Source organism: Mobula birostris, chromosome 3 (genome assembly GCF_030028105.1).
Source record: "Mobula birostris isolate sMobBir1 chromosome 3, sMobBir1.hap1, whole genome shotgun sequence".
Classification (NCBI taxonomy): domain Eukaryota; kingdom Metazoa; phylum Chordata; class Chondrichthyes; order Myliobatiformes; family Myliobatidae; genus Mobula; species Mobula birostris.
This window is the reverse complement of record NC_092372.1, coordinates 123,591,483-123,616,085: the sequence shown is the minus strand read 5'-3', so window position 1 is coordinate 123,616,085 and position 24,603 is coordinate 123,591,483. Positions and strand designations below refer to the sequence as shown.

At 45.6% G+C, this 24,603-nt stretch overlaps 1 protein-coding gene across 3 annotated transcripts in view; it reads left to right on the top strand.

Annotated features, from left to right (window-relative positions):
- The window catches only part of LOC140195258 (ankyrin repeat and BTB/POZ domain-containing protein 3-like), an 80,759-nt gene that overhangs the window by 45,852 nt on the left and 10,304 nt on the right, over positions 1–24,603 (top strand). For all 3 annotated transcript variants that reach the window (XM_072253312.1, XM_072253311.1, XM_072253313.1), the window contains exons 6-13: positions 1,237–1,326; positions 7,536–7,637; positions 11,872–11,959; positions 14,047–14,182; positions 15,930–16,150; positions 19,288–19,463; positions 21,817–21,922; positions 22,467–22,569. In XM_072253312.1, coding sequence (XP_072109413.1) covers positions 1,237–1,326; positions 7,536–7,637; positions 11,872–11,959; positions 14,047–14,182; positions 15,930–16,150; positions 19,288–19,463; positions 21,817–21,922; positions 22,467–22,569 — 1,022 coding nt within the window. The remainder of the gene's footprint in view (positions 1–1,236; positions 1,327–7,535; positions 7,638–11,871; positions 11,960–14,046; positions 14,183–15,929; positions 16,151–19,287; positions 19,464–21,816; positions 21,923–22,466; positions 22,570–24,603) is intronic.

Here is a 24,603-nt window from a genome sequence, read left to right as displayed (position 1 = left end):
GGTCGCAGGAAAGCAGCATCCATTATCAAGGATCCTCACCAGCTAGCCATGCTCTCCTTTTGCTCTGTGTGTGTGTGTATATCTGAGAATATATTCTCCAGCAAAAAGAAGACCAAGCAGTTCTGCAACAGATGAGGTGGCCTCCACAGAGCCATGATCTCAACATCGAGGCTGTCTGGAATTACCTGGTCGGCAGAAGAGCTTGGAACAGGCACCAGCCAATTTTCTTATAAAACTGTACAACAGTGTACCAAAGAGAATTCATGCAGTTTAAAAGGCAGAAAGGGTGGTCATCCCCAAATATTGATTTGATTTCATTTTTCACTGTTTATTTATTTGTTTATTTTGATAGATTTTGTTCTATATAGTAAGTTTTCTGATATTTTGAAACTTCTCATTATGTTTGAAAGTGGCTTCGCTTTACAGAATTGTTTTACACGTGTCTAAGACTTTTGCAGAATATTGTGATATATAATTTGTCTTTTGCTCACTGGCTGTTTGCCAGTCTGGTTTTTCATAAATTCTGTTGTAATTCTTTGTCTTACTGTGAAGAAAATGAATCTCAAGGTAGTGTATGGAAGCGTAGACATACTTCAATAACTCAAGATTCAAGATGGTGTCAGATCATTTCCTATACACAAGTGTAAAGGAGAACAAAATAATTGCTACTCCGGATCCGATCCAGTACAAAAAAGAAACACAATAAGATGAAGAAGACAGTAATAAAAAAACACAATAAATATAAAAACGTAAGATAGCTACATACATTGATTTTGTGCCCATAACGTGACGCTAGACTCAAGAGTGTCTGTATATAAGTCTGGTGGTCCTGGTGTGGATGCTACATAGCCTCCTCCCTGATGGGAGTGGGACAAACAATCCATGAGCCGGATGAGTGGGATCCTTCATGATATTATTGGCCATTTTCCATTAATACATTTACTTTTGAACTTCCGACTTTTCTGAAGAGCTAAAAAAGCCAGCTCCCATGTGCTAATTACTTAATCCTCTTTTCTGGTGTGTAGATTAAAAACAAAGAGCTTAATCTGAGCTGTCTGTTTCCCGGGAGCAAGGTCCAGCCGGTGGTTGCATTAGTCACCCCACCGTAGGCTGTGTGCAGTGTTTTTCATTCAGGTTTGCTGCACGCCAAGCCACTGTCTTGTGCCCGGAGTCACTGGGCATGCAGGCACCTGGTCTCAAAGCTCATTATTAACCAAATGCTTTCCGACCCACCAGGGAATGACCCCGCTGATGTACGCAGCTAGCAATGGGGACGAGGCCATGGCACAAGTCCTGCTGAACTCAGGAGCAGCTGTTGATATCCAGGTGAGAATAATGAAAGGGTTTCTGAACACGTCCATTCCCGTCGTGGACAGAGACACAGCAGGTAGATCGGCTGCCTCATGCCTGCAGAGCCCTGGGTGTGACCGTGACCCCTGGTGCTTTCTGTGTGATTAACCAATGTCTCGCCGATATGAATCGATGCAAACGACACATTTCATTGTTTGCTTCGACTGTATAAAGTTCAAGGTACATTTATTATCAATGTTTGTATACTATATGCAATCTTGAGAATTGTCTTCATTCAGGCAGACGTAAAACGAAGAAACACAGTAGAACCAATTTAAAAAACCCCACACAACAAAGCCCATCAAACACTCAGTGTGCAAAATAAACAACAAATTGTGCAAACAATAAAAACCTGTACAAAAAGGACGGGTTGCACTTGAACCCAAGGGGACCAATATCCTGGCAGGGAGGTTTGCTAAGGCTATTGGGGAGAGTTTAAACTAGAACTGCTGAGGGGTGGGAACCAATCTGAAGAGACAAAGGAAGGGGCAGTTGGCTCACAAATCAAGAAAGCCTGTAGACAGTGTTAAAGGGAGGATAGGCAGGTGATAGAGAAGGGACATGCTCAGACCAATGGTTTGAGATGCGTCTATTTTCATGCGAGGAGTATCACGAACAAAGCAGATGCACTTAGAGCGTGGATCAGTACTTGGAGCTATGATGTTGTGGCCATTACAGAGACTTGGATGGCTCAGGGGCAAGAATGGCTACTTAGAGTGCCAGGCTTTCAATGTTTCAGAAAAGGCAGGGAGGGAGGCAAAAGAGGTGGGGATGTGGCACTGTTGATTAGAGATAGTGTCACGGCTGCAGAAAAGGAAGATGTCGTGGAGGGATTGTCTACTGAGCCTCTGTGGGTCTAAGTTAGGAACAGGAAGGGGTCAATAACTCTACTGGGTGTTTTTATAGAGCACCCAATAGTAACAGGGACATCGAGGAGCAGATAGGGAGACAGATTCTGGAAAGGTGTAATAATAACAGGGTTGTTGTGGTGGGAGATTTTAATTTCCCCAATATTGGGGATCTTCTCAGAGCAAGGGGATTAGATGGGTTGCACTTTGTTAGGTGTGTTCAGGAAGGTTTCCTGACACAATATGTAGATAACCCTACAAAAGGAGAGGCTGTACTTGATCTGGTATTGGGAAATGAACCTGGTCAGGTGTCAGGTCTCTCAGTGGGAGAGCATTTTGGAGATAGTGATCATAATTCTATCTCCTTTACCATAGCATTGGAGAGGGATAGGAACAGATAAGTTAGAAAATCGTTTAATTGGAGTAAAGGGAAATATGAAGCTATCAGGCAGGAACTTGGGAACAGATGTTCTCAGAAAAATGTACGGCAGAAATGTGACAAATGTTCAGGGGAAATTTGCGTTGGGTTCTGCATAGGTACATTCCAATGGGACGGAAAGGATGGTAGGGTACAGGAACCGTGGTGTACAAAGGCAGTTGAAAATTCAGTCAAGGAAAAAAGAAAAGCTTACAAAAGCTTCAAAGAACTAGGTAATAATAGAGATCCAGAAAATTATAAGGCTAGCAGGAAGGAGCTTAAGAATGAAATTAGGAGAGCCAGAAGGGGCTATGAGAAGGCCTTGGTGATCAGGATTAAGGAAAACTCCAAGGCATTCTACAAGTATGTGAAGAGCAAGAGGATAAGACGTGAGAGAATAGGACCAATCAAGTGTGACAGTGGAAAAGTGTGTATGGAACCGGAGGAGATAGCGGAGGTACTTAATGAATACTTTGTTTCAGTATTCACTATGGAAAAGGATCTTGGCAATTGTAGGGATGACTTAAGAGGACTGAAAAGCTTGAGCATGTAGGCATTAAGAAAGAGGATGTACTGGAGCTTTTCGAAAGCATCAAGTTGGATAAGTCGCTGGGACCAGATGAGGTATATCCCAGGCTACTGTGGGAGGTGAGGGACGAGATTTCTGAGCCTCGGGCAATGATCTTTGCATCATCAATGGGGATGGGAGAGATTCCGGAGGATTGGAGGGTTGTGGATGTTGTTCCCTTATTCAAGAAAGGGAGTAGCGATAGCCCAGGAAATTATAGACCAGTGAGTCTTACTTCAGTGGTTGTTAAGTTGATGGAGAAGATCCTGAGAGGCAGGATTTAAGCACATTTGGAGAGGCATAATATGATTAGGAATAGTCAGCATGGCTTTTTCAAAGGCAGGTCGTGTTTTACGAGCCTGATTGAATTTTATGAGGATGTGACTAAACACATTGATGAAGGTAGAGCAGTAGATGTAGTGTATATGGATTTCAGCAAGGCATTTGATAAGATACCCCATGCCAGGCTTATTGAGAAAGTAAGGAGGCATGGGATCCAAGGGCACATTGTTTTGTGGATCCAGAAATGCTTGCCTACAGAAGGCAAAGAGTGGTTGTAGACGGGTCATATTCTGCATGGAGGTGGGTGACCAGTGGTGTGCCTCAGGGATCTGTTCTGGGACCCCTTCTCTCTGTGATTTTTATAAATGACCTGGATGAGAAAGTGATGGGATGGGTTAGTAAATTTGCTGATAACACAAAGATTGGGGGTGTTGTGGACAGTGTGGAGGGCTGTCAGAGGTTATAGCGGGACATCGATAGGATGCAGAAGTGGGCTGAGAAGTGGCAGATGGAGTTCAACCCAGATAAGTGTGAAGTGGTTCATTTTGGTAGATCAAATATGATGGCAGAATATAGCATTAATGGTAAGACTCTTGGCAGTGTGGAGGATCAGAGGGATCGTGGGGTCCGAGTCCATAGGACACTCAAAGTTGCTGCGCTGGTTGACTCTGTGGTTAAGAAAGCATGCGGTGCATTGGCCTTCATCAACCATGGGATTGAGTTTAAGAGCCGAGAGGTAATGTTGCAGCTATATAGGACCCTGGTCAGAGCCCACTTGGAATACTGTGCTCTGTTCTGGTCACCTCACTACAGGAAGGTATGTGGAAACTATAGAAAGGGTGCAGAGGAGATTTACAAGGATGTTGCCTGGATTGAGGAGCATGCCTTATGAGAATAGATTGTGTGAACTTGGCCTTTTCTCCTTGGTGCGATGGAGGATGAGAGGTGACCAGATAGAGATGCATAAGATGACGAGAGGCATTGGTTGTGTGGATAGTCAGAGGTTTTTTCCTAGGGCTGACATGGCTAACATGAGAGGACTCAGTTTTAAGGTGCTTGGAATAGGTACAGAGGAGATGTTAGGGGTAGATTTTTTATGCAGAGAGTGGTGAGTGCGTGGAATGGGCTGCCGGTGGTGGCGGTGGAGGTGGATACGATAGGGTCTTTTAAGAGACTCCTGGATAGCTACATGGAGCTTTGAAAAATAGAGGGCTATGGATAACCCTAGGTAATTTCTGTAGTAAGTATGTGTTCAGCACAGCATTGTGGACCAAAGGGCCGGTATTATGCTGTAGGTTTTCTATGTTTCTATGTAAACAAGTAGCATGAACAGCAGAGCCTCTGAAAGTGAGTGCACAGACACACAGTCAGTTCGGTGGAAACCGAAGGGTGCAGGACACAGACACACAGTCAGTTCAGTGGAAACCGAAGGGTGCAGGGCACAGATACACAGTCAGTTCAGTGGAAGCTGAAGGGTGCAGGACACAGACACACAGTTCAGTGGAAACTGAAGGGTGCAGGACACAGACGCACAGTCAGTTCAGTGGAAACTGAAGGGTGCAGGACACAGACACACAGTCAGTTCAGTGGAAACCGAAGGGTGCAGGACACAGACACACAGTTCAGTGGAAACCGAAGGGTGCAGGACACAGACGCACAGTCAGTTCAGTGGAAACCGAAGGGTGCAGGACACAGACACACAGTCAGTTCAGTGGAAACCGAAGGGTGCAGGACACAGACGCACAGTCAGTTCAGTGGAAACTGAAGGGTGCAGGACACAGGCACACAGTCAGTTCAGTGGAAACCGAAGGGTGCAGGACACAGACACACAGTCAGTTCAGTGGAAACTGAAGGGTGCAGGACACAGACGCACAGTCAGTTCAGTGGAAACCGAAGGGTGCAGGACACAGACACACAGTCAGTTCAGTGGAAACTGAAGGGTGCAGGACACAGACGCACAGTCAGTTCAGTGGAAACCGAAGGGTGCAGGACACAGACACAGTCAGTTCAGTGGAAGCCGAAGGGTGCAGGACACAGACACACAGTCAGTTCAGTGGAAACCGAAGGGTGCAGGACACAGACACACAGTTCAGCAGAAACCGCAGGGTACAGGACACAGACACACAGTCGGTTCAGTGCAGAGGTGAGTGAACCTCACGGAATAATGAGCTGATCACCAGTTCGTCCTACAACCTCAGCCTTGATGCCTTGATCTTTTTAATCTGGCTTAGCAAGTAAAGCATGTGATAAATCAAGCTCATCTTTAAATAAAATGAATCCCTGACCCAGTTCAGGTGGATGCATCAGACTGAGGCGTTTCAAACCACGAGGGCTACACAAAGGCCGAATGCACATAGACCTCTTCCCACTGGTGGGGAATGGGACAGTGGAGGCCACAGGTATAATGTGAGAGGAGAGAGATTTAATAGGAACCCAGCAGGCAGCTTTTATATCCAGATAGGGATCAGTATATAGAGCCATAGAACACTACAACACAGAAAGAGGCTCTTTGGCCCATCTGGTCCATGCTGAACCATTGATCTACCTAGTCCCATTGACTGTACCTGGACCATAGTCCTCCATACCACCTCCATCCACCTATCCAAATTTCTCTTAAATGTTGAAATCAACCCCCACATCCACCACTTTCTCACCACTCTCTGAGTGAAGAAGTTTTCCCTCATATGTTTCATCTTTCACCCTTAACCTGTGACCTCTAGTTCTAATCTCACCCAACCTTAGCAGAAAAATGTGTGCTTGCATTAACCCCTGATTTGGAACAAGCTGCCCGAGGAAGTGGTTGACGCAGTAATGTTACCACCTTAAAGGCCTTTTGGGCAGGAAAGAATGAGAGGGATATGGGTCGAACCATGACGGGTGGAACTAGCTGAGAACGGGAACTTTTGCTGGCATGGACAATTTGTGTCTAACAGCCCGTTTTCATGCCATGTGGGTCTATAGCGCCCTCTACAGTAAATGATAGGTGGTACAGTACGCCTGACTCACGTTGGAGCCTCAGCATGCATGTTCCAAAATTTCCAGCTCTTTTGCCGACCTGTTGACAGTTATGTTTAAGGTTGGGCAGATGAGCTTGAGCCCTGAGTTAGGCTATTCAGTCCATCAAGTCTGTTCCACCATTCCAACATGGCTGATTTATTATCCCTCTCAACCCCATTCTGCTGCCTTCTCCCCGTAACCTTTGACACCATGACACCGTCAACTGCTGCTTTAAATGTACACAATGACTTGGCCTCCACAGCCACCTGTGACAATGATTCACCATCCTCTGTCTAAAGAAATTCCTTCTCATCTCTGTTCTAAAGGGACGTCCCTCTATTCCGAGGCTGTGCCCTCTTGTCTGAGACTCACACACTATAGGAAACATCTTCTCCACATCCACTTTATTCAATATTTGATAGGTTTCAATGAGATTCCCCCTCATTTTTCTAAATTCCAGTGAGTACAGGCCCAGAGCTCCTCTTATGTTAACCCTTTCATTCCTGGAATCATCCTTGCAAACCTCTTCTGGACCCTCTCTGATGTCAGCACATCTTTTCTTTGATATGGGGCCCAAAACTGCACATAATACTTCAAGTGCAACCTGACCAATGCCTTATAAAGCCCCAGGATTAAGGCTGTGTTAAATTTAAGAATGGCCGGCTGAGTTTGAAACCTGGTAACAATAACTTTTAAGAATGTAGTGGTTAGCACAATGCTTCTAGAGCTCGTGGCGTTTGAGTTCAGAGTTCAATTCCGGTGTTGGCTATGAGCAAGTTTTTGTATGTTCTTTTGTGTGTGTGTGTGTGTGTGTTCGTTCCTGCGGCAGCTCTGGTTTCCCGAAACGTACTGGTAAGTAGGTAAATCGTCCTGTGGTTAGGCAATGGTTAAATCTGCGATTTGCTGAGCGGGATGGCTCAGAAGGCCGGTTCCTCACTGTATCCAACTGAGTCTGAGACCTGGTAACAGTAATATTTATGATTGGCCGCCGGAGTTTGAGACATGATAACAATAACGTTTAAGATTGGCCGCCGGAGTCTGAGAGCCCGCTAAGCCCTGTGTTTCCTTGCAGGTGCCCAGCAACTCCCAGCAGTGGCCGTCCATTCACGCAGAGACCCGACACTGGACCGCCCTCAGCTTCGCTGTGGCGTTTGGCCACCTGCCCGTCACTCAGGTAGGGGTGCAGGTCAATGTTGTTTGTAGAAAGAAGTGTGCGTTGAGTTCTGCCTAATGCTTACTGATGTGTCGGCTCTTGGAGAGGCCCGCGGCTCCAGAGCAGGGTTGGCAGAGGGCTGTTTGTCTCTGTCCTTGGATTTAGGTCGTTCCTGCTCGGACCGCAGCCCTCCTCTTCGGTGTCAACACTCGTGAGACAGGTTTTCTGCAGTTAGATTTACACTCGAGTGAAGTGGAGCTCACGAGAGATCACTGAGTGACACCTCTACTGCCGGGGGGTGACGTTAAAAACACACGTTGAGACTAAAGTAGGCCAGTTACTCCAAAATGAGAATCAGGTCCATTATCGCTGACATGTGTCATGAAATGTGTTGTTTTCCTGCAGCAAGCTATAGATATATATGTACAAATATATATTTGTATGTTTTATATACATACACATATAAAACAAATATCTACAGTATATACTTATAAGATGTAAAAATATTTCCTATCGATATTTCTTATTGTAATTTACATTAACTTTTAAACACTGCCCCGTACTGCTGCTGCAAAACAACAAATTTCACCGCATTGGGTTCATTGTCCTTGTGGAAATCAGATAGCAGAGGGGAAGAAGCTGTTCCTGAATCGCTGAGTGTGGGCCTTCAGGCTCCTGTACCTCCTCCCTGATGGTAGTAATGAGGAGAGGGCATGTTCTGGGTGATGGGGGTTCTCAATGATGGATGCCACCTTTTTGAGGCATCGCTCCTTGAAGATGTCCTCGATGCTGGGGAGGCCAGTGCCCGTGATGGAGCTCAAGTAATGGCTGATTCTCTCTCATAAATACAAGAGATTCTGCAGGTGCTGGAAATCTAGAGCAACACACAGCAGGTTAGGCAGCATCTCTGAAGAGGGATAAACAGCTGATGTTTCAGGCTGACACCCCTCATCAGGACTGGAGAGAAGGTGGCAGAAGCCAGAATAAGAAGGTGTGGGGGAGGGGGAGGATAACAAGCTGTCTGTTAAAGGACACATGAGGGAAAATAATGATAATAACTTGGATGGAAAATTATTTACTCAATTTAAAGAGAGAAATTTCTCCCCTTCTCCTCCTTTCTTTTTGCATTCCCCATTCTGGTTCCCCTTTCACCCCTTCTCCTCACCTGCCCATCATCTCCCTCTGGTTCCCCTCCTCCTTCTCTTTCTCCCATGGTCCACCCTCCTCTTCTTCTTCTTCAGCCCCTCACCTCTTCCACCTATCACCTTCCAGCTTCTCACTTCATCCCCCCCTCCCCTACCCACCCACCTTCTCCCTCACCTGGTCTCACTTGCATCCAGGAACCTGCGAGCTTGTGTTCCCTCCCTCCACCTGCTAACTCTGCCTTCTTCCCACTTCCTTTCCAGTCCTGATGAAGGGTCTCAAAGCAAAACATCAACTGTTCATTCACCTCCATCGCTGCTGCCTGACCTTCTGAGTTCCTCCAGCATTTTGTGTGTGGATCTTTTTCAAGTTGCCCACTCAGGCGAACTCCACACCTCTCAGCTGTTTTAGCATCCAGGAACCGGCGATCTCTTTCTTGAATGACTTGATGACACATTGACAGTGTCTACACCAGGCACTCACAGCACAGAGTGGGAGGGCAGCTGGACACACCCTCTTCTCATTGCCACTATCAGGGAGGAGGTACACAAATTCGAAGGTCCACACTCAATTTTTTTTAAGAGTAGCTTTTTCCCCTCTGCCATCAGATTTCTGAATGGACAATGAACCCATGAACACTACCTCACTACCTTTTCCCTTGTTTTACACTAATTATTTATTTTTTTTTAATTATGCATTTCTTATTGTAATTTATTGGATGGTGGGGTGGAGAAACATCTCTATCAAGGGAGGTGTAAGGCGCTCCTTCCCTCTGCTAGCCTGCAGGTCACCCTTGGGCAAGGTGTAGCACCTGCTTAGACCCCGATCAGGGTCACGTGAAGCCATGGGGACAGGTGGTGGATGGTCGTGTGAGCAGCTGGTGCAGATCACAAGTCCTGGTTATGTGACCACTGACGCTAGGCAGACAATCTCTGAAGAGTACTGATAATGGCTGGGGTCACCCATCTTGTAAAGACACTGCCCAGAAGGCAGCAATGGCAAACCACTTCTGTAGAAAAATTGCCAAGAGCAATCATGGTCATGGAAAGACCCTGATCGCCCACATCATACAACATGGCACAAAATGATGATGTCATACGATACGGCACATAATGATGATGTCATATGACAGCACGTAATGATGATAACGATTGAAATTTATAATATTTTTGTCTTGCACTCTACTGCTGCGGCAAAACAACAAATTTCTTGACATGTGTCAGTGATAATGAACCTGATTCTGATTCCCTGTTAAGAATGTTTTACATCATTCCTTTATCTTCCCTCCTTCCTTTAAATTCACAGTTGTGCAGTATTACAATTTACTCAAGTTCTCCATTTTTTACTGGAGCACAGAGCACTACAGCACAGAACAGGTTCTTTGGCCCATGACATTGTGCCAACCTTGTAACCTACCAAAAATCAAATACTCAGCCACATCGTCCTCCATTTTTTTGCCATCCATGTGCCTATCTAAGAGTTTCTTGAATGTCATTGACATATCTGCCTCTACCACTAGCCGTGGCAAGGTGTTCCACACACTCTCTGTGTATTAGAAAAATCTGCAAAACTACATATGGAGACTGCATCTCCTTTATGCTCCACTGCCCTTGACTAAGCACTTAAGCTCTAACCCCTTCTCTGTCACTCTGAATCCTCACACAAGGTGTCCACACTGAGAATGTAGAAAGCACACTCAGTGGCTATTTTATTACGTATCTCCTGTACCTAATAAGTGACTGCTGAGTGCATGTTGGTGGTTTTCTGCTGCTGTAGCCCGTCCACTTCAAGGTTCAATGTGTTATGCATTCAGAGATGCTCTTCTGCACACCTCTGATGTAATGTGTAGTTATTTGAGTTACTGTCACCTTCCTGTCAGCTTGAACCAGTCTGGCCATTCTCCTCTGACCTCTCTCATTAACGAGGTGTTTTTGCCCACAGAACTGCTGCTCACTGGATTTGTTTTTTTGTTTTTCGCACCATTCTCTGTAAACTCTAGAGACTGTTATGTATGAAAATCCCAGGTGATCAGCAGTTTCAGAGACACTCAAGTTACCCTGTGTGGTACCACGGTTAAAGTCACTTTCCTTCCTATTCTGATGTTTGGTCTGAACAACAGCTGAACCTCTTGACCACGTCTGCATGCTTTTATGCATTGAGTTACTGCCACATGATTGGCTGATTAGATATCTGCAATAATGAGCAGGTGTACCAGTGTACCTCATCAAGTGGCCACTGAGTATAGAACATAGAAAAAGGATTTGGTGCTTTCCCGGAGTATATTACGGATAACCTCTTCTCAGGCTTCTAGACGAGTACGGGTATCGATTTTAACAGAAATTTTGATGTCAAACTCTGCCACCTTCATCGCGGATGTTGCCTGGGTATGTCTAGTCAGGTGGTATTTATACCCCCGTCGTCCGTCCCTCCTGATTGGTTAATCCTCATCCAGTCAGGTTTCCGCTCTCCCACCTCGTGTATAATCAAGTTCACAGGATTTGATTATACACGAGGTGGGAGAGCGGAAACCTGATTGGATGATGCGGGTTGATGGTCTGTCCGTATTCGCTGCTCCACATTCACAGGATTTCCTGTGAATGTGGAGCAGCGAATATGGACAGACCATCAACCCGCATCAAGGAGCATAGGAGGTGTATCTACTTGGGTTTCCCAGAGAAATCGGCAGTAGCACAACATTGCGTTTGCAATGACCAGAGGATTGACTTTAATGGCACAAAACTCCTGGTGCAGCCCAATAGGTTTTGTGACTGCCTGGTGAAAGAAGCCATTGTAATAAAACTAGAGGAAATGAGTTTTAACAAAGACGCAGGTCTCGCTCGAAGTAAGAACTGGAATTTGATTGTAAACAAGGTGGGAAAACAGAAACCTGATTGGATGAGGACTTAACCAATCAGGAGGGATGGACGATGGGGGTATGAATTCCACCGAGCTAGACTTGCCCAGGCATCAACCCTGATGAAAATGGAAGCCTGAGAAGAGTTTTTTCTTAGAATATAGACATCACATTGAGAGAGGGTTCATGTGGGACAGAGGCAAGCTGAACTAAATTCTTGCTGTGAATTCTGTACAATTCCCCTCTTTCACATTGCAGCTACTGTTGGACGCAGGGGCCAACGTCGAAGGAGGGGTCAACGAGGAAAACTGGTCGGAAACGCCACTACAGCTCGCAGCTGCAGCAGGTACACAATGGCCAAGCGATGGCGGTGCTAACGCGAGGAAAAGGGACTGGGACTTTAACAATAAGTACATGCTGTGTAACTCTGCCGATGCTGGAAACCCAGACCAAAGCACAGAAAGTGCTGGAGGAACTCAGCAGGTCGGGCAGCATCTGAAAGGGAATGACAGTCTTGATGAAGGGCCTCAGCCCAAAACGTCAACTCCACAGATGCTGCCTGACCTGCTGAGCTCCTCCAGCATTTTGTCCATGTAAATTGGTGGTTGTCCGTCATATCGGACAATAACCAGAAATCTGGCAGGAGAGTTTTGAAGGTGGAGAAGCTGTTGCACTGGTTCCACTCGTGACCTCAGAGGTCAGGGTCCAGTGGGACGAGTAGTCGTCGTGACCAGGGTCTTGCTTGGTCGTAGTGTACGACAACAACCTCTGTGCCCCGTCATGCCCCTCGCTCCTCTGGATCTCACTGTAGACCTCATGCCAGGACAAGCATCTCCCTACCTCACCTGCTGGCCACTCTCACCTGTTGAAGCATTCCCAGGTGTAACAGGTTGTGGCCGCTGTCGCATGCAAACAGCGGTTGAGAGCCACAGGTGAGGGCTGAGTGTCCGGCGGGGACCCAAAGGTAAGTGAGCTGCCCCAGAATGGACATGACAAGCCATTTCACCGGAGGTGCTGCCCTTCCCCGGACACCCCAGACATCATCCCATGTAAATTAGAGTTAAACATCTAAAGGGCAAGACCACAGGGATTTACATAAAATATGGAAAACATTGTTTTTTATTTCACATGACTACAATCTGAGGAGTCACAGAGACATTGAACATACCCTTCAGTACCCTAGTCCATATCTGGGAGTCACAGAGACACCCTTCAGTATCCTAGTCCATGCCAAAGCATTATTTTGTACTCAGACCATAGGCGCTCCCATCCAAATTTCTCTTCAACACAGACCCACATCCTTTAGCCTGGTGGGACGTACTTTCAGGTTTTTGTATCTTGCCTGGTGGGAGAAGGGAGAAGAGAGAGTGTCTGGGGTGGGTTTTTTTTAAGCATGTCGTGCCAGCCATTCTTGTCTGCCACATGGTGTCAGGATAAACCAGGTCACGTTATGAACGTTCCTGATTCGACCCTTGTATTTTTTACGAGGCCAAGTGGCTAGCTCGACACTCAACCCGGCACGGGTGGAAAGTGTGCTCGGGGGTGGCCTGACCTGGATTCGAACTCGGGAACCTTCGCTCCGGAGTCCGGCACTGATGGCACTGTGCCACCAGCCAGCCAGTGCTTTACCGAAGCACTAAATTGATGATATTGCTGGGCAAGATGTTCTTTTCTAGTAGATAGTACATCGATGTATGTATTATGTAAAGTATGGGACAACAAGTGGAACAGGGGATCCTTCTCTTTTAAACAATATCTCAATGCTAAAATATAGGATAACAAGTCCTTCCCTTCGTCAGTCTCTATAAAGTGCCCTTCTCCATCTCACAGTGTGCAAAACCCTTGGATGGACCTCTTGTATGATAAGATGGACTCTTGGCCTCATAGTCTACCTCGTTATGATCTTGTACTTTATCGTTGACTACAGCACCTCTCTGCAGCTGTTACCCTTTATCCTGCATTAGAACACTGAACAGTACAGGCCCTTCGGCCCACAATGTTGTGCTGATCTTTTAACCTACTCTAAGATCAATCTAACCCTTCCCTCCCACATAACCCTCCATATTTCTATCATTCTATTATTGTTTGACCTTGTTCTACCTCAGTGCACTGCGTTATGATTTGATCTGTATGAAAAGTGTGCAAGACAAGCTGTTTGCTGTATCTCGGTTCATGCAACAATAATAAACCAATTCTGATTCCAATCACACCGTTTCCTTGTAAATATGATGCTATGCCCCCTTTTCGCAACTCTCTCTCATTCCGGATCTCCTCACCGTTCAGATCTTCCCTGGATCTCCACTCTGTACAGATCCTCTCTGGATCTGCTGTCTGTTCAGACCCTCACTGGATCTCCTCATCATTCAGGTCCTATCTGGATCTCCTCACTATACAGATCCTCTCTAATTTTTGCCTTGCCTTTATCAATTTCAGGTCACTTTGATCTCATTTGCCATTTATTGCAAAAGGGAGCCGATGTCCTGGCTGGGACCATGGACAAAAGTGGTGTGGCTACGTCAATGCATGGAATCGCCAATCCCTTCAGTCAGGCTGCTGCCCACGGACGCAGGTAAATCGGCTGGACATACAGAACGTAGATCGCTGCAGCACGGGTCAGGACCCTTGGGCGTTAACATATCAGAGGATCTGTCCTGGGACACTCCTAAATGTCATTACAAAAATGGCACTGCTTTCCCAGAAGTTTGCGCAGATTTGGCATGCCATCTGAAACTTTTCCAAACTTCCTGAGATGCACAGTTGAGAGTGTCCTGAGTAGTTACATAACGGCCCGGTACGGAAATACCTATACTCAGGAATGGAAAGTGCTGGATACAGCCCCATTCATCACAGGAAAAGCTATCCCCGACATTGAGTATATGTACACGGAGCGCTGCCTTCCTCAAAGACCCCCACTACCCAGGCCATGCTTTCTGCTTGTGAGTACCATCAGGCAGGAGGGACAGGTGCCTTAGGACCCACACCACCAGGTTCAGGAGCAGCTATTACCCCTTAACCATCAGGCTCCTGACAGCGTGGATAACTTCTCTTACTCCAGCACTGAACAATTCCACAACCTAGGGACTCACTTTCAACTCACAATCTCGGTATTATTCATTTATTTTTAATTCGCACATTGTTGGTCAGTCTTCTGATTTTGTAAATTCTATTTATTTATTTATTTTCCTGTAAATGCCTACAAGAAAATGAATCTCAAGGTGACATATACGTACCTTGATAATAAATTTACAATGAATTTTTAACCTTCTGTTAGATCAACTTAACTCTTTCCTCCCATCTACCCCTCCATTTTTCTACTATCCATGTGTTTATGACAGAGTCTCTTAAATGTCCCTATTGTATCTGCCTCTACCAGCAGCCCTGATAGTGCATTCCACACATCCACCCCTCTACCTGTCATCCCCCTACACTTTCCCCCAATCACCTTAAAATTATGCCCCCCCATATTGCCAGATTAGCACCGCATGTTGGGAAGAGAATGCATTTTATGGGAGGTGTAAAGGAAAGTGTATTTTCACTGGAAGCCTCGCAATGTGAGAAGGTGCAGCAGAGAGTACATTTTACCTGGGAGCTTTGTTATGTGACAGAGGTGGGCTAAGATCTTATTGGGCCTTTGGCAGAGAAAGGTGTTTTGAATGGGCTTAATCTTCCCGATTCTGTTCAATGAAACTACACTGTACATACATTATTTCTACTTTATATAGGCTGTGTATTTATCATATCATTCCTGCTTTTACTATATGTTAGTGTTATTTTAGGTTTTATGTGTTATTTGGTATGATTTGGTAGGTTATTTTTTGGGTCTGGGAATGCTCAAATTTTTTTCCCATATAAATTAATGGTAATTGCTTCTTCGCTTTACACCATTTCGGCACGAGAGGTTTCATAGGAACGCTCTACCTTAGCCGGGGGAAATACGGGACAAGGGCGGTCCCGTATGGGACAAACCAATTTAGCCCAATATATGGGATGTCCCAGCTGATACGGGACAGTTGGCAACCCTACCTGCCAGCTTGTCCTCCTTCCCCTCCCCCCACATTCTTATTCTGGCATCTTCCCCCTTCCTTTCCAGACCAGATGAAGAGGCTCTGCCCAAAACGTAACCCCTCCATAGATGCTGCTGAGTTCCTCCACCATTGACTTTGGGTGTCCAGAATCTGCAGAATCTCTTGTGTTTACGAGTAACTGGGGATGTTTGTACTGTAGGCAGTTGGCAGTCACGGTGAAGATCGAACCACAGACTGCCATGCATAGTTTTCACTGCTATTCACTCTTTGTTCCTTTTAATTGTTACTCAGGAACGTGCTTCAGAAACTCATTTCGCAGCCAGACACCGTGAACACCGACTTTGTGTCCCTGGAGGACATTCTTGCCGAGGGAGCAGGGCTGAGCAAGCCTCAGGCTGCGAGCTTTGGCCTGAATCGCAGTAGCAAAGCCCGCAGGAGAGTGCTGCAGGATGCCCTGTACCAGAGCGCTGAGCACGGCTATCTCGACATCACCATGGATCTGCACAGGCTGGGTACGTGTCGCTCTTTGCCACAACTTCCCAGAGTATTGGCGGTTTTGAGCTCTCGTTCCTGAACTGATTCTCTCTTTACCTAATTCCTCTGTGGTCTGTTGTCAGAGCACCTCCAGTAAAGCAGCAGGCATAGCCAAATATAACCAAGGGTGCCGTGCTAATGTAGCGGTTAGTGTGACACTATTACAACTCAGAGTTCAATCCCAGTGTCCTTTGTAGGTGTGCTCCCCATGGAATGTGTAGGTTTCCTCCAGTTGCCTTGGTTTTCTCCCTTCGTCCAATGATGTTAGTAGGTAATTTGTGCCTCGATTAGGCTAGGATTATATCGGAGAATTACAGGATGGTGCAGCTCGAGGGCTAGACGGGCCTATTTGGTGCGAAGTTTGAAAAATCCCTACTGAACAAGGAGAGCTTAGCCCAGATGTGATGAGTTGGCGGCCTCTGCTGGTATTGGCTGGAACTGCGCCTATCTGCACGACCTCCCCGTAGGGTGGTACAGTCTGAGGACTTCCACAGCAGAACAAGAGAAGAAGACCTTTAGTTAAAAAGAAACCTTTAGCAGGACATAATGGAACACCTCACTGCATATGAAGGAACTTCGTAACAAAGTAGAAAACACTGAAACAAATATGTGTGCACTGGCCTAAAATTCCCATTGCATCATGTTTGAACTTCTGAAAATTAACAATATTAGAGGCACACTGTCTCTCTTTTTCCATTGCCCCATTCAGGCTCTCTTCTCACCCCTTCCCTTCTCATCTGCCTATCACCATCTCCTGCTGCCCCTCCCGTATCCCCTTTCCTTTCTCCCATGCTCCACCCAGCTCTCCTATCAGATTCTTCGTCACCCGTTTACATCTTCCACCTTTCACCTCCGAGCTTCTCACTTCCCCCTCCCCCTCCCCCACTCACCCCCCCTTCCCCTCACCTGGTCTCACCTATCACCTGCCAGCTTGTACTCCTCCCCTCCCCTTCTTATTCTGGCTTCTGTCCCCTTCTTTTCCAGTCCTGATGAAGGGTGTCGGCCTGAAATATCAACTGTTTATTCCCCTCCATAGACACTGCCTGACCTGCTGAGTTCCTCCAGTACCTTGTGCATCTTGCAGTTGAAAATAGGCTGATTATTTTTGCATCAGGAACAAATTGGGGCATTGACTGGATTTCAGTGCTCTTGGGGAGGTACAATACGGGTCTTTGCACAAGTTCAAGAGGACTGGAACGGAAAGGCAAGGATGTAATGCTGAGGCTTTATAAGGCATTGGTCAGACTGAGTTTGGAATATTGTGAGCAATTCTGGGCCCCTTATCTAAGGAATGATATGCTGCCATTGGAGAGGGTCCAGAGGAGGTTCACAAGAATAACTATGGAAATGAAAGGGTTAACTTTTGAGGAGCATTTGATGGGCATTTGGAAGATTCTGATTGTGTATATATATTTGATAATAATATCAATAATATACATATACACATATTTTGTAATACATATTAAATATGTGTATATGTATATATATATTTGATATTATCAAATATGTCACTATATACAACACCAGGTTAATTTTTTATAGGCATTCACAGTAATTACAAGAAACACAATAGAATGGATGAAAGACTGCCCCAACAAGATGGGCAAACAATCAATGCACAAAAAAACAACAAACTGTGCAAATACAAAAGTAAAAGAAAAAATAATTAATAATAATGAGAATTCTTTGCAGAAACAGAGGGGTTCCTTGTGGCAATACAGGACCAGGTGATTAACACAAAAAATATTAACATAAATAATAAAAAACTGATCAATTCAAGACAATAAATTCAGAAAATGCCAAGAGAAATCAAAAACAATCTCCAAACAGGATCCCTTAGCAGTTTAACTCAATCTGATTACTTACACAGGCACAAACAAGTGGCAAACATCATTCACCAAAATCTTGCTTTAAAATACAAACTCATAAATGACACCATATCTTACTATGAATACAAGCCTGGTCCAGATTTAGAGTCCTACAAATTATGTTACAACCAATCCGTTATTACAGGTAGGACAATCCATATTAACCATCTAGATATAATAATACAGGATAAACAAGCAAGAGCAACTTATTTAATAGGTAGAGCCATTCCAAACACACATAACATACAGAAATCAATAAGTGAAAAACACTAGAAATACACTGAATTAAAAGAGGAAATTGAAAGGCTACAGCACATGAACAGGGTATACATTTGTCCAGTAGTAATATCTACAACAGGTATCATCCCAAAGGCACTACGCAGTAGCATTAAATAATTAGGCCAATACAGCAATATTTAAAGTTGCTGACCCTTTCCACCTCTGATCTCTTGATGGGGACTTGCTCATGAACTTCCGGTTTTCTGCTCCTGAAAATAATCAGCTCCTTGGTCTTGCTGACGTTGAGTGAGATGTTCTTCTTGTGACACCATTCAGCCAGACTTTCAGTCTCTCTCCTCTTTGCTGATTTGTCACCACCTTTAATTCAGCCAATGACAGTAGTGTTGTCAGCAAACTTGAATACAGCATTGGAGCTGTACTTAGCCTCACAGTCATTAGTGTAAAGTGAGTAGAGCAGGGCACGCATTTCATGGTGCACCTTTGCTGATGGAGATCATGGAGGAGGCGTTGCTAATCGAAACTGAGGTCTGCAAGTGGGGAAATCGAGGATGCAATTGCACAAGGAGGTACTGAGGCCAAGGTCTTGAAGATTAGATTTGTGGGGCTGATAACGTTGAATGCTGAGCTGTAGAGAATGAAGAACATCCTGAAGTATGCATCTTCACTGTTTGGATATTTCAGAGCAGAGTGAAGAGTCAACGAGATGGCATCTGCTGTTGTGTTGACCTGTGGTGATGGTAGGCAAATTGGAGTGGATCCAAGTCAGACAGAGAGGGGTTCAATCTGTGGAATTGATTGCGTGGATGGTCAATGGGTATGTTTAAAGTGGAGGTTGATAGGTCCTTGATTAGTAAGGGGGTCAAAGGTTATGGGGAGAAGGCAGGAGAATGGAGTTGAGAGGGCTAATAAATCAGCCATGATGGAATGGCAGAGCAGACTCAATGGGTCGAATGGCTTAATACTGCTCCAGTGTATTCTGCTCTGATGTGTGTCTCTTTTCACTCTAGGTGTGCCATGGACTGTACACTCGTGGCAGAAGTCCCTGAAGACCTCGTACAATCAGCATCGCTGCTCCGTCACCCTGGAGCTGTTGAAAGAATTTGATAGCCTAAAGGACGTGTACAGCGAGGAGATGATCTCCGAGGGCCTGCCTCTCATGTTCAACATTTTCCGTCTGAGCAAGGTGGGTCTTGTCTAGGCCCGTACAAATCTACCCCATTACCTCATCTCCAAGGGCCTCTGCCCCTCATGTTTAACGTATTCCCTCTGAGCAAGGTGGGTCTTGTCTAGGCCCGTACAAATCTACCCCATTACCTCATCTCCGAGGGCCTCTGCCCCTCATGTTTAACGTATTCCCTCTGAGCAAGGTGGGTCTTGTCTAGGCCCGTACAAATCTACCCCATTACCTCATCTCCGAGGGCCTCTGCCCCTCATGTTTAACGTATTCCCTCTGAGCAAGGTGGGTCTTGTCTAGGCCCGTACAAATCTACCCCATTACCTCATCTCCAAGGGCCTCTGCCCCTCATGTTTAACGTATTCCCTCTGAGCAAGGTGGGTCTTGTCTAGGCCCGTACAAATCTACCCCATTACCTCATCTCCAAGGGCCTCTGCCCCTCATGTTTAACGTATTCCCTCTGAGCAAGGTGGGTCTTGTCTAGGCCCGTACAAATCTACCCCATTACCTCATCTCCAAGGGCCTCTGCCCCTCATGTTTAACGTATTCCATCTGAGCAAGGTGGGTCTTGTCTAGGCCCATACAAATCTACCCCATTACCTCATCTCCGAGGGCCTCTGCCCCTCATGTTTAACGTATTCCCTCTGAGCAAGGTGGGTCTTGTCTAGGCCTGTACAAATCTACCCAGTTACCTCATTCCAATTCTACTTTTCCCGGGAAGTCAGATAGGGTGTGACAGACACAGGTAGGGCACTAAGGAATGTCAGTGAACAGAGGCACCTTGGGGTTCGAGCCCATCGTGTCCTGAACACAGCGAGAATAACGTATTGGTTGCTTGTCAGGCTTTGTGCATGGGTTTTCACTGGTTCAATTGTTGTTTTACTGTGAATGCCTGCAAAGAAGCAAATCTCAAGATACTGCAGTGTATTCTGGTTAATTGCAATACATCGGGACCAGTAACATTTCGGCACAATTAAGTGGCTGCCCCATTTAGCCAAAGTTTTATGGAAATAGTCAAAAAGGTATAAAGAAGACAAACTACTGTTTAACTCAGTGAGTAATTATGTATTTGAATGAAATACGGAACAAATTAGAACACTGCCAATACTACTACAGTTCTATAAAACTGTGTATTAGTTCCTAATAGTCATCAATGGAGAAATTCATCCAGTGTACACTACTGTGTTCTTTTGATTGATTGTAAATGAACAAAATCTGCTCAGATGCCTAGTGCAGGTAGGAGACTGCCTTCAAACAATACTGTTGCTGATTGCATCCTCCAAATCTTAATTTTCATTATAACATTCAAGGTGACTGTTGATACCTTCAAATTCTTTGTAGTTCCTGACTTGTTGAAGTAGTGAAATCGCTCTATTTTCACTCCCATCTGTTTCCGGCATCTCCAAGTCTGAATGTTTGAAACTGCAGTGAGCAAAACAGTTCTTCCTGCTTATTTCTCACCAACTGTCAGTGACAAACATCACTGAACACAAACACACATAACTGACGCTATTTAAAAACTGTTTGCTCTATGCTCGGTGTAGTGTCTTAATGACCACAAGCCTGTCTCTAATTGGAAGCTGTTTGGCGACAGTCTCTTGTCCCAATCGAGAGGCATAGTGTACCAACTAAATGAAGGGAATCCTGGCTACTTTCTCAATTTAGTTACTGTAACCAATGGCCCAATTAACAGGAATCTACTGTATATAATGACATAAACACACTTTAATAAAAAAATCATTTTCAACTTTGAACAGGGATAAATAGGATGGCGATGAAAGCATGCCACATGCTTGTTTTCATAGGTCAGGCTCTAAAAGCCATATCATCATGTTGTAGAGGAGATTTAGTGAGCATGTCTTATGAGGATAGAATGAATGAGTGTTTGGAGTGAAGGAGGGTGAGATAGAGGTATACAAGATGATAAGAGGCATCGATCGAGTGGACATTCAGAGTCCTTTTCACAAGACTGTAATGGCTAAAATGAGGAGGCATATTTTCAAGGAGATTGGAGGGAAGTTTGGGTTGGGGCTTGTCCAGAGGTAAGTTGTTATTTATTACATTATCCATGTGCCTATCTAAAAGACTCTTAAATGTCCGTAATGTATCTGCCTCTACCACCACCCCTGACAGGGCGTTCCACACGGGCACATGGATAATAGAAACATGAAGAGCTCTGTCAGAAGGAAGAGTTAGATTGATCTTCAGTAGGTTAAAAGGTCAGCACAACATAGTGGGCCAAAGGGCCTGTACTGTTCTATGTTCTGCATGTTCTTAGCAAAATGATAACTATGGAAAGCTGGTTAACTGACCTCAGACCTGAATGACGTGTTGTGATGTGTCTTTGTACCTTGTTTTTCAGAACGATGCTATAATTCGGCAGCTGGCTGCCATTTTCACTCACTGCTATGGACCCTACCATATCCCTGTGATCCAGGACTTGAAGGAGAAGCTCAGGGTTCCAGATGGTGAGAATCAGAGGCTTTGTCTGTGGGCTCGATCGGAGACAAACTTTCAATCCCGAATATTTGCTGTTACTCTACGAAGGAAGGCAAATGCGATGTTCGGCGACAGCAAGGATGTCATAGTGAGGTCTTGTCAGATAGAACAAGGAATTAGACAGATTGGGAGAGTGGGCAAAGAAGTGGCAGATGGAATATAGCGTAGCAAGGCGTATGGTCATGCATATAAGGAATAAAGGTGTAGCGTATTTTCTAAATGGGGAGAAAATTCCAAAGTCAAAGATGCAATGCACTTGGGAGTCCTCGTGCAGGATTCCCTAAAGGTTAACTTGCGGGTGGAGTCGGTGGTAAGGGAGGGAACCACAGTGTAAGCATTTATTTCGAGAGCACTAGAACACAAAAGCAGGGATGCAATGCGAGAGTCTAAGTTATTGGTTACACTGCATATGGAGTATTGTGAGCAGCTTTGGTCTCCTTTTCGGAGAAAGGGTGTGCTGGCACTGGAAGAGGAAGTTCACGAGAATTTAACCCTCTCTGTTTCCTCCTGCAGAAACCATCCCTCTGAACAACCAGGAGTGCTCAGACGTCACCTTCCTGGTGGGCGGGAAACCTTTCTATGGCGATCGCGAGCTACTGATGTCAGCGTCACCACGGTAAGAGCCCACCACACACCAGGCAGAAGGGAAGGAGCTCTTCCCAGAACATTGAGTGTGGGTCCTCAGGCTCCCTGATGATAGAAATGAGAGAGGGGTGTCTTAGACGGTGAGTGTCCTTAATGATGGATGCTTCCTTCTTGAGGCATCGCCGTTGGAAGATTGAGGAGAGGAGAGGATGATGACAAGTATAGACAGGGGTAAAGTAGGCTTTTTCCACTGAGGTTGGGTGAGACTTGAACTAGAGGTTAAGGGTGAAAGGTGAAATGTTTAAGGGGAACATGGGGGGGGGTCTTCTTCACAGAGGGTGGTGAGAGTGTGGAACGAGCTGCCAGCGCAGGTGTTGGATCTGGGTTCAATTTCAATGCTTAAGAGAAATTTGGACAGGTACATGGAGGGGAGGGGTATGGAGGGTTATAGTCTGGGTGCAGGTCGATGAGACGAGGCAGATGAATGGTTCAACATGGACTAGATGGGCTGAAGGGCCTGTTTCTGTGCTGTAGTGGTCTATGACTGTATGTCCTGAATGGTGGGAAGGCTAGTGCCCATGAAGAAGCTGCTGAATTTACAACTTTCTGCAGCTTTCTCTGATCCTGTGCAGTTATTCCACCCCCCTCTCCCCCACATACCAGGCGGTGAAGCAAACCGTTACAATACTCCCCACGGTACATTGGTGAGAGTCTTTAGTGACTTAGCAAACCTCCTCCCAAACTCCGAAAGAAGTATAGCCACGGACATGTAATTACGTTGATATGTTGGGCTCAAGTCAACAGATTGTTGCGACTTTTGTGAAGCTGAGGAAAAGAAAGGGGAAATTTGGAGATAGACTATCTGAGTTTGAGAGAAGGACTAAGATAGCGAAGTTGCTGAAACTGCCCTGTTCCGGTAGAGCCTGCACTGATGTGGCCTTTGACAAACCAGACAAAGAGGTGAGAGATGAGACACAAGTAGTCACTGAAACAAGGGATATTCTCCAGTGCCTACAAAGGAGCAGGAAGAGCTCAGACACAAACCAGCTCCCATGGTGACACCGATGTGAAGACCACGATTGGAGCCAAGAGGAATACTGGGGGCATTCAGGGTCTCTGTTTGAGGAAAATGCTGAAGGATGTCAGCCCAGTGCACAGGGTGTCAGAGGAACTCAGCAGCAGCTATGAAAATGGCTTTGAGTTGACATTTCTTGCTGAGACCACTCATCAGCATTGGAAAGGAAGGGGGAAGGATGCTAGAATGAAAAGGAGTGGGAAGGGAAGGATCATGAGCTAGAAGGTGACAGGTGACACCAGGTGGGTGGGAAAGGTAAAGGGCTGGAGAAGAAGGAATCTGACAGGAGAGGAGAGTGGACCATGGGAGAAAGGGAGGAACGAGGGGCACCAGGGGTGGGGAATAGAAGAAGGGGGAAGGGGAAGGGGAAGGGGAAGGAATTAGCAGAAGGTAGGTTGGAGCTATCTAGATGGAATATGAGGTTGCTCCTCCACTCTGAGAGTGGTGTGATCGTGGCAGCTCACCCTGGGGTGAGTGGGAAGTGCAGAGGGATTGAACTTCCATGATGAAATGGACGTGAGGTAATGCTGTAGCTCTATAAATCCCTAATTAGACCACACTTGGAGTATAGTGTTCACTTCTAGTCACATTATCGGAAGGATCTGGAAGCTTTAGAGAGAGAGAGAGTGCAGAAGAGATTTACTAGGATGCTGCCTGATTTAGAGTTTATGTCTTATGAGGAAAAGATGAGTGAGCTAGGGCTTTTGTCTTTGGATGAAGAAGGATGAGAGGTGACTTGATAGAGGTGTTGAAGATGGTAAGAGGCAAAGGTAGAAAGCAGAGCAAGTGCCATTTCCCCGTGGCTAATAGAGTACATAATTTTGAGGCAATTGAAGGAAAGTATAAGGGAGGTGTCAGGGAGATAAGTTTTTTACACAGTGAGTGCTTGGTGCGTGAACTGCACTGCCAGGGGTGCTGGAAGAGGCAGGTACAACAGGGAAATTTAAAAGACTCTTAGATGGGCACAAGAATGAAAAAAAAAGAAATTGG